The sequence below is a fragment of the Poecilia reticulata genome, linkage group LG9 (genome assembly GCF_000633615.1).
Source record: "Poecilia reticulata strain Guanapo linkage group LG9, Guppy_female_1.0+MT, whole genome shotgun sequence".
Taxonomy (NCBI): domain Eukaryota; kingdom Metazoa; phylum Chordata; class Actinopteri; order Cyprinodontiformes; family Poeciliidae; genus Poecilia; species Poecilia reticulata.
In genome coordinates, this window is record NC_024339.1 from 19,961,384 (window position 1) to 19,980,256 (window position 18,873).

The window sequence follows — 18,873 nt, forward strand, 5'->3', positions numbered from 1 at the left end:
AGAAAATACTTGGAGGAGAAAAAAAAATAATCTTGAAAACATTCCATGAAAAATTTCTGGTCTAGGTCAAACTGCACACACACGCTGAGCAAGATTACAGTATAAACACATTTCCTCCCAACCATCTTCCCACACAGTAACAGGAACAGCTCTGACAGTGTTATGGTGAGAGGAGTGACAGGTGGTGGTGATGCTGATCAGAGCCAAAGGCTGCTGTTATTTCCCTCCTAAAAGCTGAGCACAAATAGTGAAAATAGCCGACAAAATGTATTAGGATTGTACTTTTGTACTCCATAGAAACACATGCGTGTTGCCAACTTTGAGTAAACCTTAAATGTGAGAGGATTTTAGCATCAGTAACTGTTTACGTTGACATTTTTCCTCTAGTCCTGCAACACGATTTGCCGTTACAAACCATGTCTGACAATTGAAGCTGCACAATATTGGAAAAACATGCCGCTGTATTATCTATTACTGCAAGGAGTTGTTTTGGTGGAGATTGTTCTTTCCTTTACTTATTTTGTCTTTACAATTTCACCCCCGCCTTCACTGTGATCTACATCTACTTTGGACATCTTAGGCTGTAAAGGGCCATCCCACTGGACGAATATGGAGAGTTAAAATGCAAGTTGCATGAAATATAAACTGCTTAAATATTTGTGCAAAGAAGTTATTTTTGATTTTTGTTTTGCACAACTTGATAATGTAAAACAATACATTTGACAATAGAAAACCAAAATCTTCGAAAAATGTTAGAGAGAATATTTGAGCAGCAGAGATTCTAGAGCACATCTAAGAACTGACCAATATATTTATGACACTATTAGAGTACAAAATGAAAATACCAGTTTCTTATAAAAACAATTTTTCCGTCTCTCTACCCTAAGTTTATTGAAAACATAGATTGCTGATGGCAAGCAGTCTACCATCGGAAAAATATTAAATTTAGTATTTCTTCTCTTTTCTTCTTTAACCGTGTATTTTTCCGTGTTTTATTTGGACTCCCTTGAAAAATAGATTTTTAATTTCAATTAGTTTTTATCCTTGTAAAATAATAGTTCAATAAAAAATTTTCAGTTCAGCAACATTTATTGAAAAAGCTGAATCTGGTTAAATTTGTCATTTTGGCAAAGAAACAACTTAGCTGCAGGTTTTTTTTAATGACTTTACCAGAACACCTTAACGCTCTCATAAAACATTCTCTGCTGCATTAAACAAACATCGGTAAATATATTGCTGACCGAGCGCTTGGCCAGATGATACTTTAAGTCCAAATAGTTAATTGCAATTTTGATAAAGTGAAATATGATTGTAACCTATTGTGCAGTCCAAGTTGTCACAGAACGAGACTCGGCACTAGAAATAAAGCACCCATGCAATCAAAAATTCTGGTTAAAAATATAACAGAACACTTTTAGGAACTGGAAATGTATTATTAGTATTAAAGAAAAAGCATGCCACTCAATAGTAAGCAACAGCGCAGATAAACAATGCCACAGGTATGACTTATTTTTGCAACATAAATTGAAACAAGAATCTTAACGCATTCCTGTTAGGATGAGTTAGGAGGTTTAGTCAGAGGTTTGGAAACAAAGACTTACTTTGACCTGTCATCTGAGCCACGGTATGAGTCATAGTAACGATCGTCTCTGCTGAAACATGGAAATAGGAAAAAAAAGGACAAACACAACCAGACATACAGTGATGAGCACTTATGCTTAATGAAATGATAAATACGAACAATAGTTTTTCCACTAAAAAAAGCAACATTAGCTCACATATTAAATAATAAACATAATTGTTTTGGTAGAAATTAGAATTTATCTGAATGGAGAGAAAGCAAAAAAAGCTCAACATTTTCAGACAGTTGGGGAGCAAAAAAAAAAATCTACAAGTGAGATATTGATAAAGTAAAACTTTACATAAAACCGACGAGAAGGTGCATGCAGGCTGCTTGCTACTCCAAAATTCAGATTCAGAAAGCAGCACTGAGCTTACCCTCCCCTGTATGGGTGACCCATTGGCATGTTTCGCGGACGCCCGCTTCCCCTGCCAACCCTACTGGGGTGGGGTGGAGGAGGACCCCTACGGGGGCTGATATCATCGTAATCGCGGCGTGAGGGAGGCAGGGGTCCACGCGCCCCTCGGCTGGAAGGCATTCTGTCATACCCGCGGTCGCCACTGGACCTGCCTCCGCGCATGGGGAAGCCTCCCATGAGCCTGCGGCCGCCTCCCCTCTCCTCGAACATCATGGTGAAACCACCGTACTCGTATGTCTCATCATAGAAGTTAGGGTCGTAGGGCTGTGTACGGCCTTTTATTGGAGCCTAAAGCGGAGATGATCACATTTTAAACAAAAAGAAATACGGAAAGCACTTTTATACAGTAGTACATTTGTTTTATATGCAAGGAAACCTTTTTAAAAATAAATATTCATACGACTGAAGAAAATCTAAATCACATCATCAAGTAAGACATTTAAGTGGATATCTTTAAATCATTACTATATCATACGCAACAACACACTCAATAAAGGGCTTTGAAACAGAATCAAATCTTAATGTGTAAAGCCTGAAAAAGCATGAAATTCACTCATTAATAGTGGAAATCACTCTTACTTCAGAGATGAGCTCCAGCATGGTCTTGATGCACTCCACCACCCTCTCCATTTTACCACCAACCAGCACCACACGGTCCGTTGACTGGGGACAACACTCCTGAAACAGCTTGATGCTGGTCTTTGTGTTCTGGAGAGACACGCATGAAAGACACACATGAGTAGAAAGAGAAAAAAGAAAAGCTCCAACAAAACAAAGGCGCTTAAAAAGGAAATCAGAAGGTATTAAGACTGATAAAAAAATTTAAAAAAAAGAAGAAAAAAAAGGAAATTTCACAAGGTACTATTTCAATGGATAGCATGCAGAGGACATCATGTCAGAATGTCTTAAAAAAAGGAAAAATAAAGTATTAAATTTTGTATATTCACATACCTCCCGAAGCTCCTTGATCTTTGCTCCTTTCACACCGATGATGGAGCCCGCCAGGCTCTGATGGATCAGCAGACGGAGCTCACAATCAAAGTCATTGCCATTGTATTGCTGGTACTGTAAAAACAGAATAAAAGCCATATGCTGACAACAGTTTTCATGCATTCCTTCATAAACAAGATCATAAACTTGCCTGAACCATTTTCCTTTAGTCTGGCAAAAATCAATACAGTTTTCCTGAAATGTTTTGTCTTTACATTTCCACTTAACCTCCTACATTCTCCTGTTTGGAAATAATTCTGGCCAAAAAAATAACGCAATCAATGGAAACTTAAAAAACTAATTAATCACCAATCATTTAAGATTTTTTTACTTTTTTTTTTTTTTTTTTACATATTTGTCATAACTTTTGTTTTGTGCAAATTATACCTTTACTGTATATTGCATGTTTTCCTAATATCGTAAAATGTGTTTAATTTCTTTGCATAAATACAAACCATTCCATTTTTGGTCATGGTCATCTCACTGTGAGAACCTCAAAGACACATGACTAATACATGGCTTTAAACCAAAAGCAAACTAGTCAAGTTGACAGTGTAAGAACAGAATAGCAGAACTACATCACCTACAGAGCAGATAAAAAAATGGCAGCAAGGAAATCAATCAGTGCTCTCTGTACAACTTATTTGAAATGAGTTCATGAAAATCTAAGTCAAAACAACTCACTTCTTCCAATGTAGGGATAATCTTCAGTAGGATTTCTCCAATAGTCTCTATGTCTGCACTGATACTCAGGATTCTTCATAGTTTATCCACCAATGACAAAACAGAGCACGGCAACAGAGACGGTGTGGGGTTGGGGTACCCCGGAGGCATCCCAAGGGAGGAGAAAACAAAGTTTCAGATTATAAAGTTCATTAGATCTCTGGTTTAACTCATAAAAAAAAGCTAACACTGCTAGAAGTGGAGAATAAAGAGCTATCTCAATGATAAGGTCCTGCGTTTTCTAACATTTTATACAATAAGTTGGTGGTCATTTTATAGGGAAGGAGAGGAATATAGTAGAATAAAAAGGCATCCTTTCCCAGAGAAAAGCAGCACAGTGGCAAAATAAGAAAAGGACCCAAAAGAAAGGAGGACTGGATTTGGCAACCACTGAGGAAGCAAGATGGGGAAAGTGAAGTTTTAGGAAGAGATAAAAGTGCCAGAGAAAATTCTAAAAGGTTTATGGTATAGGTTGGTGGATGCACACCACAAAAAAATGACCCTCTAAATGAGGTGAAGGACACAAAAGCCAAGATGACAAAGATGTTTTGTTTTTACCATAGGGGATTTTAAGTTTAATTTTAATTAAGTCTAGTGGCTGAAATATTGTTGTCTGCACCCACCTGTGGCGATATAGGAGTTCTACTGATAAGGAGAACTAAAGCAGATTACACATGGAAGCAACATAGTCTGCAGATGAGCGAAAGTGACAGAAGATTATGCTATTGTAAGGTTGTAAATTTGCAGTCGCTGGAGTTAATGCTTATAACCGGGTCAGGGAAATTGAATTTTATGAACTCAAATGAAGCATGGATGAATAGGACTAAATCAAAACCTCTAGTTTCAAAAACTCCAGCAATTAAGGATTTGCTTACATGAAAGACAGACAAGGAAACAAACACACTCACTATTTAAGAATAATAAAAAAAATAAATATAAAATAAAAAATCTAAATTTTGATATTTGGACTTCAAAATGAAAATAAAATGGGATGATACTAAAAGCAAGTGAGCTCATAGAACTAACAGAAAACCAAAAACACCATTATTTATACACAAACACTGAGCTTTTAGAAAGGGAAAATGAAGAAGATTTACAGGACAGATGGCCACAAATAAGAGAAACCTACAAACCCTAAAAAGAAAAAAAAATCTACACAAATTATAGCAGACATTTTCAAAGACAGTGGAATAACCCTGACAGCACCAACTTTAGTTACAGTCCTGACATGACTTTAAAAATGGCATAGAAAGGATATTAACATGATGTTTAACAGGCAGATTAGGATAAAAATCGCATTTAGGATCAGTCTGATAAACTTTAAATATGTTTAAACATAGTGACTTGACAAAAGGTAGGACTACAAATTATTGTTCACTTCTTCTTGTTTGTTTGACCTGTAGTCAGGCATTGAGAGGGAGGAGCTTAGGGACATACCGCTCAGGCCCACTGCTGTCTGGGACTGACACACTGGCATTGTACTGGGCGTGGCATGGGCAGGGGCCAGGGCCATTCGAGCACAGATGTCAATCAAGTAACACGCCCATTTAGGGACAGGGCACGATTATGGGCGGGGCCAACCAGGGTGTCAGGTGGGCGGGCGCAGGAGGGGCCATCCAGAACATGGGCAACAGAGGAGGAGGAGGAAGTGGGCAAAAAAAGTAAAGAGTAAAAATAATAAACAAGGAAGAGGGGAGAGGAATACATTTTTAATATACAGGCTCTGCAGTGTTGAAATGTGATTTTAAATTGATTCTCTCAGAGATTGGGTCGTCAAAGAGAGAAGAGGAGAAACTGACATTGGAAAAAAGGGAAATGGCATATTAAAGAACACGAAAATTTAATGTTGGGGGAATAAAACCAGAGACAGTGAAAAAAGAGGGGGAGAACAAACTGTAAATGACCAGAGAAAGAGGCAATGACATAGAATTATTCAATAATTGGCCAGTTTTCAGCAACATTAAAATATATATGTATACGAATACATAATGTTAGCTTGTGACATTAAGAAATCAGCACTGTGCCAGTTTCATTCTGAATTAACTAGAGCATTAATATTGCCAGCTGGATTAAATATTTTAACATTATAAAACATAAATTGGGCTTTTATGCCTTTGTCCAGTTTAGATGGATGCAAAAATATATGTTGTTTTAGCTACCAGAACAAGATGAAATTAACTCCAGAATTTCGTCTGAAGGTCTAAAGGAATAAATTGGCTGGCCCGGGTGTTTGTTATGTTTACAATGAAGGAAATAATTGAAAATACTGCAATAATTTTTAACACTTAAAAAGGATTGAGGCAAAACCTGGTCCTGTCCAAACAGAGAAGGTTGAGTCTGAGAGGCCAGTGAACACAAAAATGTTATTTTTGAATTTCTGGCTGTGATAAGAAAACTTTGATGAACTCACATCTGAACGAAGGGCTTTGATGTTTTTTCCACCCTTCCCAATCACAGCTCCTGCATTCTGCAATACAAGAAAAAACATTTAAAAAATTTAAAAAATAATCATCATAATTGTAAGATGTTTAGAAATAAAAAAAAAGTAAAGACGATTAAGTGTGATCAAATAATCAGAAATCATACCAGTAAAAAAATATAAAATGTTAAAATAAGAGCAGAATTTACACTTAGACTAAATTCTGAAACAAAACAGGGCTGAATTACTTTGCTCTGCAGGAGAATGCGGAGCTCTACCATCTCATCACAGTTTCTGGAGCGTTTGAATGATTTCTGTTCATCTGCATCCTCAGCAGGGCGTTTACCTGGAATAAGAAGATAAAATAAAAATAGACACACTGACAACACTGTAGATGCCTTTCATGAAAATGTTACTTACAATAAATAAGTTAATAAATGTCAAATTTTTCATGTATTGAAAATGTAATAGAAAAGAAATATGGTTATAGAAACTAATCATTTTTAATTAACAACAGAAAACATGCAGGCCTCAAAAATACAAAAAAAAAAAGAACATTTAGTTTTAGTGGAATACAATACATCACTGCTACCATGTGCATGTACAACACAAAAAGACAAAAAATATGAATATCTTTAAAGGGCACAACATAAATGAGTTACAGTTTATACCATTCGTCTCTGTGTTGCTGAATGAGCTCTCATCTTGCTGATCAATTTCTGTGTCCATGGTCTTCAAACGGAATAGTGGAAAAAGAGCACCTTGATTCGATATGCAGGTGACAGGAGCAGGAAAAAGTAGCAGGAAACCAGCCCCTGTGTGCGTTCTCGTCTCCTGGCATGTTGAAGGCGATTAAAATGGGATAAGAAAAAAGGAAAGAGGCAGGTCATCTAGTCTGTAGTCAGCATTAAAATTGTTAAAACGATTAGACAGCCTGGACTCACCGATATTTATTACAGGGAAAAGGGCGTGTTCATAGGCGGATCTAAGTGAAGAGGGGCCAAACAGCTCTTGCAACCTGTCAGGGAGGGAAGCTCCTTCTTTTAATGTAGAAATGCAGCCAAACAAAACTGATCGCACTTTCATTTTGCATCGTACTACCATGATGTTGCATAACAAAGCTTTATGAACAGTAAGCGATAAATACTGATATTTATGGGACAAGGTTCTGTTGTTTGGTCGGAGGGCGCATACACAGACCAAAGGATAAATTAATCAAATTGTTACTCAATTATATCGTACGTTACGTGCTACAAGATATACATGTACACACACGCTGATCGATTAACAGACCTCGGTTTTTAGTTTTAAAATACAAAAAATATATATATTACGTATTAGTCTTGACAAAATTGGAAGAGGATTAGTTCAAATTAAAATGAAGGCAAGTCGTGGAAGTTGGTTTATGATTTACTTCCTCCTGGTTGGCAAATATGCAAAGCGTCCCTCCACTGACTTTAGGCGTGTGAAATACATCAGATCTAGTCGGTGTAAAAATGATAATAACTTTGAGTTAATAGAATATTAAAATAACAGTTTGGTGAGTATGAATTTAGTCCATGTAGTCGGACTGCGGCTTCGTCGTGCTAAATGGCAGCCGTTGCTTAAGCCTACGGAGCCACGCATTAGCTAAGCGAGCCATTTCCCCGTATCTGAATTCAAAGTTTAATATAAAGTGGCCCATAACTACTACGAGCATACCATTTTGAGACAACTTATAGATCTAAATTTCAGCTGGCAACACCAGTTAGAACGATGTCCAGTACAAAGACCAACAGTAACGATTCGAGCTAAAGGCTAGCTAGTTTCGCCATGTTGCCAAGGCAGAGGGTAACCGTAGCTAGGTAGGCCAGCTTTTAAGGCACCGGACACAGATGAAACAACAACACGCATAAAACGTACTTTCTCGTAGTTTTACGTACGCATGCCAATTATTTTTAACCAACGGTGCTCGGAAAAAAGCTGAAAATATCGCCAAAAAACACAAACCTGCAGCGCTATCACCTCGCTTGCTTGCTTGCTTGCTTGCTTCCTTCCTTCCTTCTCTTCCGAGCCTGGAAACGAACAATTCGATGTACTGTGTCCTGATTGGCTGAATGGTAAGCACGTCAACGGTACGACGACTGCCATTGTGTGGAAATATTGCCAATCATGTGAAGAGGGGCGTTTCTAACGCCTTATTTCCGGATGTGGATATTCAAAGCTGTATTTCTAGTTTTTCCCGTAGATAAAAATAATTTACCTACCAGCCTGATAGTAATCTGCTTGTTGTTATAACATCTCTTAAAGTAGGCTTGTAATGTTTTATTGGGCAATCGTTGTGCTCCGGATGTTCTGAGGCCATGAACAGCTATTCCCTCGGTCTTGCTAACTGATGTTTTGGTTAGTCAACTTTGGCGCCTTCGTTTCGTACTAGCTCGCCTTGTGGATGTAACGCTTTCATTTTCTGCTTAGGTAACTTTACGCAACACTTACTTGAACATGCATACTTTTCTTAATCACGGTATATAATTGCTCTTGTTTTTGATGCCTCTTCTTTTTTCTTCTTCTTCAGTTTACATCCACGCTACACGTTCGTATTAGGCATACATATTATGATGGGGACTAATGGCCCCTTACCACTCAGACTCCTATGACAATGGATTTGTATCCGTTGTATAATTACATCCTGAAGTTAAGAAAATAGTGATAATTCTAAATTAAAGACGGCTCACATAGCAAAGTTTAAAAGTTCTCTGTATGTAATTCCAGATAATAGAATACTTGCAGAAAATAGCTGCAATATAAACTGCAGAGAAAGTAGAGGAGGATGGCCCCGGAGACACCGTCAGTAGTACGGGCTACTCAGGCCTGGCTGCAGTCCTCTCGCCATGTCCAGGTTCCCTTTGCCTGGCTTGAAGCCTGCGTTGAGTGGATTCAAGGAGACACTGGAGGAGCAAATCATCTGTCTCAGCAGCAAATCAATCAGCAGGTAGGTACAGCCAGGTCATCACACTCTGGTCTGACAAATCACATCATAACATCCATTTCAGTGCTTGTTTCTGTCTCCTTCTTTCTTACTGTCTCTACAGGTCACACAATTGCTTTACTTGGAAAAACATCCATTTGTTTTCACACAGCATTCGGAATGGGCGGCAGAAATGCATAGTTTAAATCTTGGAATTAAATGTAATTTCCCCCACCCCTAAGTCCTTAAAATAGATTAAGAAAAGGCAAATATTGCTTTTTGGAATGAAAAATAAAGCTAGACTGAATGTGTCTCAAATCTGTATTCTTCTCATGCTCAATTGGGCACAATTGAGCATGAGAAAACAATTGCTAAAACAATTGCTTTTAACACTATTAATGTGCATTTGTGTTCTGTCTAATGTGTCCATTTAGACAGCACTATCTGGTTATTTACTTTTATTCCCATAGAGATGCATCAAGAAATCAGCTGGTGAGTTGAATGGCACTTGGTTGGACCTGACCTGACTTTTTCTGATCTTAAGCATCATACAAAACTACCAGTATGATGTACTACAAAGGGGAGGGGGAGCGTTAGATACTTTAATAATCAGTGAGATGTTTACAATAAAGGGAGAGAAAGCACAGAGATCTAAGATGCTGTTTTAAAGGAAACTATTAATTGTTTAGTGCTGTGGGTTAGTCAGGGAGAGAGAGAAACATTTTGCAAATAATGGAAAGGCTAAACGGAGAACTACAAAACTGGTCCTGTTTTTGAACTTTTTAACCTCTGGTTTGACACATAATGTAATGAAATATGTTGGCAATCATTTAGAAAACTCTCAGTTATAGTAAAATTTTACCTTCTTTGGAATATGCATGAATACTGCTGCTTTTTAGAATACTAACTTCACCTACACAGAAGACCAGGGAAAATATGTTCAATTTTTATATCTTCTTATTTTATTGTTAATTAAGAAAAAACATAATCAGTTGAAATTGTAATTTGTACATACAAGCTTTGCAAAAAACAGATCAGTAACTGACCACAAACCTTAGTTCATCTCTAGCTAAAACTCACGGAGACTGTAAGGGACGTGATGGTGATGGAAAATGGCATCATCATTGAAATATTTAGTATTAACAGCGTGCTTGTTTTTATAATATTATGCAGCTTTAGTAGTTTTTTTTTTCAATTTGCAAATTAGAATTTTTAGAAAAACAAAGTAAATGTTCTATTTCCCAACTGAAAGCAGTTTTGCTTTAACTTTGAAAGCCCATCGCCATAATTATTTAATAGTTACAACCGAGAACAATAAGATCAAATTATGGTATGTGCCGATCATGTGAAATAAAGTGACACCTTTATCCCTGGTTGAAAATCCCTGGTTTCTGTTGCAACAGATAGCGGAGAAGAATTTTAGTGTAAACAGCACGTATCCATCATGCCGGGTGTCAGCTGTACCAGCTGGTGGTGGCGTCATGTGGGGTATGTTTTCTTACACTGACGCATCTCTCATACGCCACAGCGGACTGAAATATTGCTACTGAGCAGCTGTGTCCTTCCAGGGCCAAAGCCTATCTCTTTTCAAACAGATACTTGTCGAAGATATTGCTTCATTTGTCGGGGGGTGGGGGACACATAGTCTCCTTATGGTTCCAGGACGACCATGTTATCAGTTTATTAAGGTAGCCCACATGGTTCCCAGATGCCAGTCATTCCAGAGCACTTCTTTTTTTTTTTTTTTGACGCAAGCGTACGTGTGCAAACAGTCATTGATAAGAAATGAATAAGCTGCAGGGATTTGATCACACCACTGAGTCACTGCACCTCAAACACCCCGTGACAAGGCTAATATTTTTGTTAAATCATTGCTTTGACTAACTCAGACTTTTCAACATGCATCATTTCACCTCCCCCCACGGTCAGTTTTGATTAGCCATCTGACAATGAGCAATCGCCTTTGTGAAATTAAGAGATTTGGTACGGGTGTCACTTAAAAACTATCTGTTCGATGCTCAATTTTAGGTCTTGGATCAGTGGCTCCTGACAGATCTGAGAGACCTGGGTCACCCGGTTCTCCCTGAAGGGCTCGCTCAGGCCCAGAAGACGGAACTCAATGGCACGTTTTGTGTCCAGGTGCTGTTTTCTTTTTTGCTTAATGCATTATTTTCTCTCTCGCTTGGGATTGTGGAAGTCTGGCCAAAAACCTGAAACTATATTTTTTTTAAAAAGATGATGAAACGCAACATTTTGTGTTTAAAAAGAGATCTACAATATTTTAAGCTATTCCTTAACTGTCGACAACTGCAGTTTTTTATGAAAACCACTTGAGGCCTAATCTAATAAAACAATAGAATGCTTCATTTTAAAATACTCATTACAGCAAAAATAAACATGGTTTCAGGTAAGTACATATTCATATTGCCAACGTGACCCATTATGACTGCAGAACTATGAATTATTATGAGTATGGATGCTTTGTGTGGCATAAATATCAGCAAATTAAGATCAATCAGATTTTAGATAGACAGCATGCAGACCGGTTGAGAAAAAGATGAGCAATTATATAAGCGGTGTTGCTGCCTTGTTCCATCATATTAGGTACATTTCCAGAAAAAAAAATATATTTTTGTGAAAACTAGATTATTGAAGACCAAAATGGTAAAAATAAAATCAAATATAGTTTAGTGCGGGTTGTAATCTCCGTCCCAATCCTTTCCCTCCTCAGCTTTGGCTATATGTTTTTGCTTATAATCTCAAATAAATAAAGAAACTCAGGAAATAAAGTCAAACAATAAGCCTTGTTGAATTCAACAATTATATATAAAAACTTTATGAAAAAGGGGTACAAGTTCATTAAATGCAGAAAAAAGAATTGTGGCAGAAAACACTTGACGTTTTTTTAAATGATTATTTCTTTGGAAAACCCAATTAAAGTGCTTTGGACTCCCCAGAGGAAAACGCCTTCATACCGTACACTTCTGCCTATAATTGACTTCTGTGTTCATTTGATATACTATTTTAAGCAAAAACTGTTGCAAAAAAAGAAGAAGCGCACTATATGTTGGTTTGCAGTACATCTGGTTCTGAAATTATTTAACCAACCCAGTACACATCTGAGATGTGTACAGAAATACACATCTCAGATCCAACCTTTTCTGTCTTTCTCAAGCAAATATTGAACCAAATTAGGGGAATTTGTTGAAAACTAAATACACCCTGAATGCATTTCTTACATTAAAATGGCTTAGAATCCCCGAACCCTACAAGTTCAAAAGCATTCAAAATGATAGTCCCTAGACTAGCTATAATTTATTTTTCCTAATATTCAGGTATGGAGGGTTAATCGAATTTTCATCCTTTACAGTACAGGCAAAAAAATAAAACTCAGCCTCTTCACCAAAAAGTACAATGTGAAAAAAAAGCTACTGGATGATCACAAAATAATTGTGAAGGCAACATGAACCATAGCTGATTAGTCTGTTTTTGCTTCAGGTTGACTCATTGCTGGATGTCAGTCAGCCTGCATATGGTCAGCTGCAGAAGTGGAGGGGTACAGACTGCACCAATGATGAGGTCTCCGCTGTCACACAGACCACTCAGAGGCCCTGGGAGGCCAAAGCGACCCGCATGCTGCTGCTCCAGGTCACAGTCACTTCTCCGTTGTGGCTTATGAAAAAATACATTTCTGTGTTGTTCTTTAGAAATTAAAAGAAACAAGAATGTCATGTTTCACATGTTTATGTAAGAAGTTACATAAACATGTGAAAGCATAAGGAGAGAACATAATAAGTAGGTTTTCTCACTCTTTTTTTCATAACAACCTGATTTTTGATTTTTATTTTTTTCAAAAGGTTTTCTTGGAAGAGGGCTTTAATTGAAGGCGTTTTTCATTGATGTGCTTACTGGTTTTAGCACTTTGACGCTAAAAGAATATGAACACTGAACTTCTGGGTGGCTGCACAATATTTACTGCTAAGACCCCACTTCATCTTTTATCTGTACGATGGTGAATGAGTCTGCTGCTCTTTCTGAATCGGAGTGATGGGATGCAGTCAATGAGAGAACAAAGAGGAGTAAATTGTAGAGATGTCTTATTGTGATATTTATCGTAAGACAATCATTTTCTTTGAATTTGTGCATACTTTTATAGCGCTAACACTATTTTGAAAAGTTTTAAAAGTTCCTTGTTTTTTCTGCTGCTTATATTTTTCCACACCAAAAGATTTATAGCACATAACTGAAACAAGATCTTTACATACACTGTGTGTGTAAAGACGCAAAACCCTTTTTCTCTCTGTCTGATATTTATTTAGACTAAATCGTTCCTGTTTCAGGTCCGTTTGCATTACCAAAATTGTTTATAGAATGCTAGAATTATAAAGGATTTTTTTTCTAGCAATTACTTTCATCCAAATCAAAAGTTTACATACAGAATAATAACCATAAATTTAAACAGCTTTGGTATTTTGGTTTTGTAAGTTTCTAATTAACTTAAGGGCACAGATGCAGAGGAGACGCACGTCAGCAACATCTCAAACATACCGCTTGAAGTGCACGTCATAAAAGAAAAAAAATGGATGTTCCAAGTGAACAGTAACCCCAAGCATACTGATAAATTATCTACAAAGTGGCCTTAGGACGAGAAAGTCAAATGTTTTGGAGTTAACATCACAAAGCCCTGATCTCAGACTAATTATACAATTTTATTCAGTCATAAGAAAACATGTGAAAAATGTCTGAAGTTGAGGAAAGTTAAACAACAGCCTGAAAAATTCTTATTCTCATTCTGGTATTTAACAAGTCATTTTTAATCATTATTTGTTGTATGTAAATACTGTAGTTTTTGTCTGTGACTTCTGCAAAAGTTTGAATATGTGAATGCTAAAGATGCTGCATCTAGCATAAAAACATTATATATTTGCTTTGCAGATTACAGACGGAGTTCAGAGCTTGGAGGCCATGGAGTATCAATCCATCCCTGCGCTCAGTTCAACACTCAGGTTATCAACAGACTTATAAAGCATTAACTGCTTAACACTGTTTCTATCTTTACAGAATCACCAAACATTCAATAATTATAACTGTTATAACTTATTTCTAATTCGTTTTTTCATATTATTGTGTGCATTTTAGCAACTTGTTAATTTTCTAAGTTGCTGTTAACTTTCTTAGGCCTGGAGCAAAGCTGCAGTTGCAAGGCAAGATGGTTTGCAGACTTGGTGTTGTGCTTTTGGGGCCGTCCAATGTAAAGATGCTGGGTGGTGAGGTAGAGGACTTGGTGGAGAGGAATACTCAGGTTAGCTGTGCATAGAGATGTTGGATTTTTCATGCATTTGTTCTGAATCTTTAAAACTCATTCTCTCTGGGGTTTTTATGAGTATAACACAGTAATTGCGCACGTCTATTATTCCACGACAGGGCCGGGTGTTGTGCCGGACGCTGGGCCTCCCAGAGCCAGAGCAGCAGCAAGACGAAGAGGCTTCGATGCAACCACGACAAGGTGGAACCACAAGAGTTTAAGGATCTTTGATGAAGGGCGATATGAACATTTTTGCAATATTTTGTGGTACCATTATGTTAATGGTAAAAAGGATGACAAAAAATATGTTTATTACTTTTCAGTGTTATTTTAAGTAACTGGCTGTGACTACATGCCGCAACAATCACTTCCCCACAAATGGCTGCTCTTGAAAAATATATTCACATTTGAAATTGGCTTTTTGAGAACACCAGTCACCTAAAGAAGTTTGATTTATTCTCATTTACTGATGTTTATTAATGCTCTCATGGAACAAACAAAATTTAGTATGGCAGCAATAAATAAAAATTAATATCATAAAATATTTTTCATGATGATCACTACATTAATTATCCACCCATACTAAGTAAATTAATTAGTTATAATAAAATACCTAGATGAGAGTACCCCGTCTTTTGTAATAAAAATGATCATAATTTATTTATTTATTTTTGGTCTTTGAAGACAACCAGGCAGTGGAGGACCTGGAGGTGGACGATGCAGAGCTGCTGGCCAGTCTGGAGGAACACAGTGAGGCTGAAGTCGTTCAGGTTCAGCCATCTACAGATAGTGGTTATGGGACCTTGCAGGAGACCTCGACTCTGTCTTCTGTCCTTGGGGACATTGTCTCATTCAGGTCAGTGATCAACTGTCCCAATATGTTGTGCTTAATTGTTTTGTTTTGTACGGTTATATACGAGTGAAATTAAATAGTTTACATACTCGTTTTTGAGGAAAATGGACAAAATGTTGGGGTGACAAGTCTGCGCGTGTTCTCAGGTTCCCATTATTAACATTATGCCACTTGGTACAACAAATGCAATACCTACTCTATGTAACATCTCCACTCTGTCTTTTAACTCTCAGAGAGTTTCCAGTTGGGCCTCTCTGGTGTCTGTCCTTCTTGCAGATCAAATCATTTACATCCCAATTTCAGTCCATCACATTAAAGACCAAATCATGCCCAAATTTAACAATTTCTTCCAGGTGCTTCACTGTTTTGTCAGTTGGTGTGTATCTGCTGAAAAACAAGCTCCATGTGTCTTGGCAAAGGATTGCGGTAGAGATGCACCAATCCGTTCAAGTGTTGGCCTGCCAACACCTATTTTAGACCATTTTAACTACTGTAATTTAAGGTGATGTAAAGTTTGCTATCAGAATATAATTTTCTTGCCTTCTTGCCATAATCGGTATATAATTGTTTGTTTGAAACAGAGGCGACAGCACAACGCCTGCAGGAGAGTGGTCACTGTAAACCAAGATTTTATATGTATTTTGAAACAAAGACAAAATTATTACTATTTTTGTTTAGGCTCTTATAGTTATTACCACATCGCTAAACCAAATTAGCTTAGCCCAAACAAGCTTTTAACACTTCCAGATAATGTTCCATGAAAGACAGAGATTGAAAGCTCAGGAAGATAAAACAGCAATTTTGCCATAAGACATTCAGCCTTCCTGGTGTCTGTTGAAAGTCTTGCTCTCTCGCTTCCTCACAGCCCGACACAGTTGCCCATAAAGTAGCCTTTTAAAGTTCTGTGCATTCCTATGATGGTATTTTATAAACAAAACACTGAACTAGCAAAAATAAGTCTTATTCAGTAACAACTTCCCATACCAACCATGTCAGAGCTTAACCTTTGTTGTGCTTATGTTTGGTGCATTTACTGGTTCGAAGAAAAGTTGGGATTTTTTAGTTTCCGACAGACTGGTCATGCTGGAAATCATTTTGTTCTGATCGTCTACTAATTTCTTGTTGCATGTCTAGATTAAATTATAAAAACAATTAGTAATTTTCATCACAGCTTATAAACTATGTTGTTATATTTCCATAAATGCAAATGTAGCAAGTTGGGGGCCATAATCTTACAGCAGCTACTGTATATCTTACCAGAAACATTTTCTTTGCAATATTTTGGAAAATAATTGGTTTATTTGTATCTTTTAGGAGTCAAACGTTCTCTCATTTTCACAGATCTGATTCAACACAACCTAACAGGAGTGGGTCAGTTCGAAGAAACGAGGATGACGAGGACCTCGTTGAGTTGTTCCACTCTGTCGTGACGGATCAAAATAGCCAAGAAGACAACATGGCAGATGACGAATTTCCTGATGAAGACTTTCCCCTGGACGAGTTAGACAGCGTTATATTACAGGAAGGTGGAAACGTTGACAACGATCATAGAAGCACACATCAGAATAACAGAATATTAGTAAATCAAAGCGGTGTGGAAAGAGCAACAAAAGCCCAACCTGTTCGATTTGAGGCGCAAACTTCACATGGATCTGGGACATTTGAGGGGTCTGTTCCCTCCAGATCCCTGAAAAGAGATCATCAAGGATTCAGCAGGGAGGCTTCAACGACATCCAAAGCCTTCTTTTCTCCGTCAGCCTTAGAGACATCCGAAGAGTTGGGGTTGGGTGTTAATGATGATGATTTTATGGATGAAGACACGGACTGTCTTTTTCAAGAGGTTGAGCCCAATCCAGTGCAAAGGGAGCAACCGAGGGGACTGGCTCAAATCTCTGCTAAAGAACAATTTGGAAGAGCTAGAGAAAGCAACACCAGCTCTAGCCTTTCCTCGATGTCCCCAAAAACTGTGACTGGAACACCTCAAGAGAAAACTCACAGTTTAAACGCTGCAGAAGATGACCCCAGCGTCCCTGCACTCACTCTGACCTCTGCACCTTTTACCTATTTATGCTTACTTGACAAGCTTCTGTCTAAACCCCGTTCACAACCCACTGAGGTCTGCGTCAAAGCCTTCATTGTGACTTTGCTGGGAAAGCTGACCAGCAGTAATGGAGTCTGGAGTGTTTCTGCTTCTATATCTGATGGGACTGGCTACCTGGATGTGGAGTTATCCAATGAGGTTTTGACAGGATTACTGGGGTTCTCTGTAGCAGAGAAGACGGCTCTGAAGCGTGACCCGTCGCGCAGGGGGGAGCTAGACTCCGGCATGCGGAGATGCCAGGAAGAGCTGGTGGACATGTGCTGCATCATGACGATCGTCGCGAAGCCAGGCGACGGGAGAGCCGTGGTGGCCAAGGCTCAACCAGTCAGCGAGAGAGTGCTGCGGGAGCTGGAGCAGAGGGTGAGGGAAAGTAAACGCAGCTGAGTGGAAGTGGGTGAAAATGAGAAAATTACCTCCAATGGAAACGTTAAATTGCCCTTCGGCAGAGATGAAAAATTGCCAATAAAGCTATGATCAAAATTGATGATCAACTTGGCCCTCTGCTACATTTTTGACAGCAGAAGGTGTGAACTGGGAGTCTGATGATCTGATGATCTTGTGTTGCAATGCATCCCATCTGCTATACGCGAACGCAGCATTCTGCTGTTTGGCATTAGTGGGTTTAATTCTTCTGTTTATTGTGCTACTACAGGCTGTAGATCCACTGTGTTGCGTTTAGTTTACAGAAGAAAGAGGGTATCTAAATACTCACATGCAGCCATTAGCTGAATGTTGGTTTAAACAACCCAGTTTTAAGCATGACACATCCTGTGTAGCATTGAAAACTACACGGAGAGAAGAGCGGAGACGAGAGTAGGGATACGGGGGTATTCATGTTCTGATTACAGTAATGAATTGCCAGTCTATGCATTCATGCAGCACGACCATTACTTTTCACTGAAAAGTGATTGAATAGGCAAGGGCAGCATGGGTCTTTAATAAACTTCCTCAGAGGAGAATGAAAGGAAAGCGGGGGATAAAGGAGAGGCGATGAGCTTTGATTATTTCTCTCCTCTCCAGAGCCACGTCCATGGTTTTGGTTTTAAATGTAATGATTTGTTTGTTTGTTTTTTTTGCTCCAAGTACTGGAAATAAAAAGATATCAAAAGGTTTATCATATCAGACTTCGCTTCATGTTTTTTTTCCACTTGTAGTATCTGTGAGCTGGAGGAATATATCTATTTAAGCTTTCTTTTAGTAACTAAGTTACTATTGCGCTGACATGTTGCAAAACCAGCTTTTTCTCTCCTATTTCATATGCTTTGTAACGGTTCTGTTATAGCGGAAGCACCTTGCTGCTGATATTGAAAGGTCTAACCTTACCCATCTCATAATTTGCGCGAAGTTTGTAACAGGCTGCTTTCCGGTGCAGCCAGTTATCCACAGTGAACATTCATTCACACTTATTATCTACCATATTTTTCAGAGGGTATTAGTTTTTAAATTATTCTTCTTAAAAGCCAAAGGTATTTCCTTTGTCTTCCAGGCTTTCATAA

General features: G+C 38.1%; 2 protein-coding genes across 8 annotated transcripts in view; one reads left to right on the forward strand and one right to left on the reverse strand.

The window, feature by feature from the left end:
* hnrnpk (heterogeneous nuclear ribonucleoprotein K) overlaps positions 1 to 8,267 on the reverse strand; it is a 12,772-nt gene extending 4,505 nt beyond the window's left edge. Inside the window, exons 1-11 of one of the 2 annotated variants that reach the window (XM_008418459.1) lie at positions 8,161 to 8,267; positions 7,116 to 7,189; positions 6,843 to 7,005; positions 6,420 to 6,517; positions 6,163 to 6,219; positions 5,190 to 5,233; positions 3,714 to 3,786; positions 2,991 to 3,104; positions 2,619 to 2,747; positions 1,999 to 2,327; positions 1,602 to 1,649 (exon numbers count right to left, since the gene is read on the reverse strand). In XM_008418459.1, the coding sequence (XP_008416681.1) occupies positions 1,602 to 1,649; positions 1,999 to 2,327; positions 2,619 to 2,747; positions 2,991 to 3,104; positions 3,714 to 3,786; positions 5,190 to 5,233; positions 6,163 to 6,219; positions 6,420 to 6,517; positions 6,843 to 6,900 (950 nt within the window). In that variant the 5' untranslated portion in view covers positions 6,901 to 7,005; positions 7,116 to 7,189; positions 8,161 to 8,267. Of the gene's footprint in view, positions 1 to 1,601; positions 1,653 to 1,998; positions 2,328 to 2,618; positions 2,748 to 2,990; positions 3,105 to 3,713; positions 3,787 to 5,189; positions 5,234 to 6,162; positions 6,220 to 6,419; positions 6,518 to 6,842; positions 7,006 to 7,115; positions 7,190 to 8,160 lie in introns of both variants that reach the window. The other variant, XM_008418458.1, reaches the window with a different exon arrangement.
* A 51-nt stretch (positions 8,268 to 8,318) lies between these two features.
* rmi1 (RMI1, RecQ mediated genome instability 1, homolog (S. cerevisiae)) lies at positions 8,319 to 18,501 on the forward strand. 6 transcript variants are annotated; one of them, XM_008418461.2, is made up of 9 exons: positions 8,319 to 8,625; positions 8,726 to 9,142; positions 11,147 to 11,257; positions 12,617 to 12,766; positions 14,054 to 14,124; positions 14,297 to 14,420; positions 14,543 to 14,624; positions 15,108 to 15,279; positions 16,618 to 18,501. In XM_008418461.2, exons 2-9 carry the CDS (start codon positions 8,981 to 8,983, stop codon positions 17,759 to 17,761), a joined length of 2,016 nt encoding a protein of 671 aa, XP_008416683.1. In that variant the 5' UTR covers positions 8,319 to 8,625; positions 8,726 to 8,980; the 3' UTR covers positions 17,762 to 18,501. The 6 variants fall into 6 exon arrangements, with proteins under 6 accessions (XP_008416683.1, XP_008416686.1, XP_008416684.1 ...); XM_008418464.2 differs by having other exon boundaries at positions 8,923 to 9,142; XM_008418462.2 differs by having other exon boundaries at positions 8,319 to 8,601.
* Positions 18,502 to 18,873: the final 372 nt, after the last annotated feature.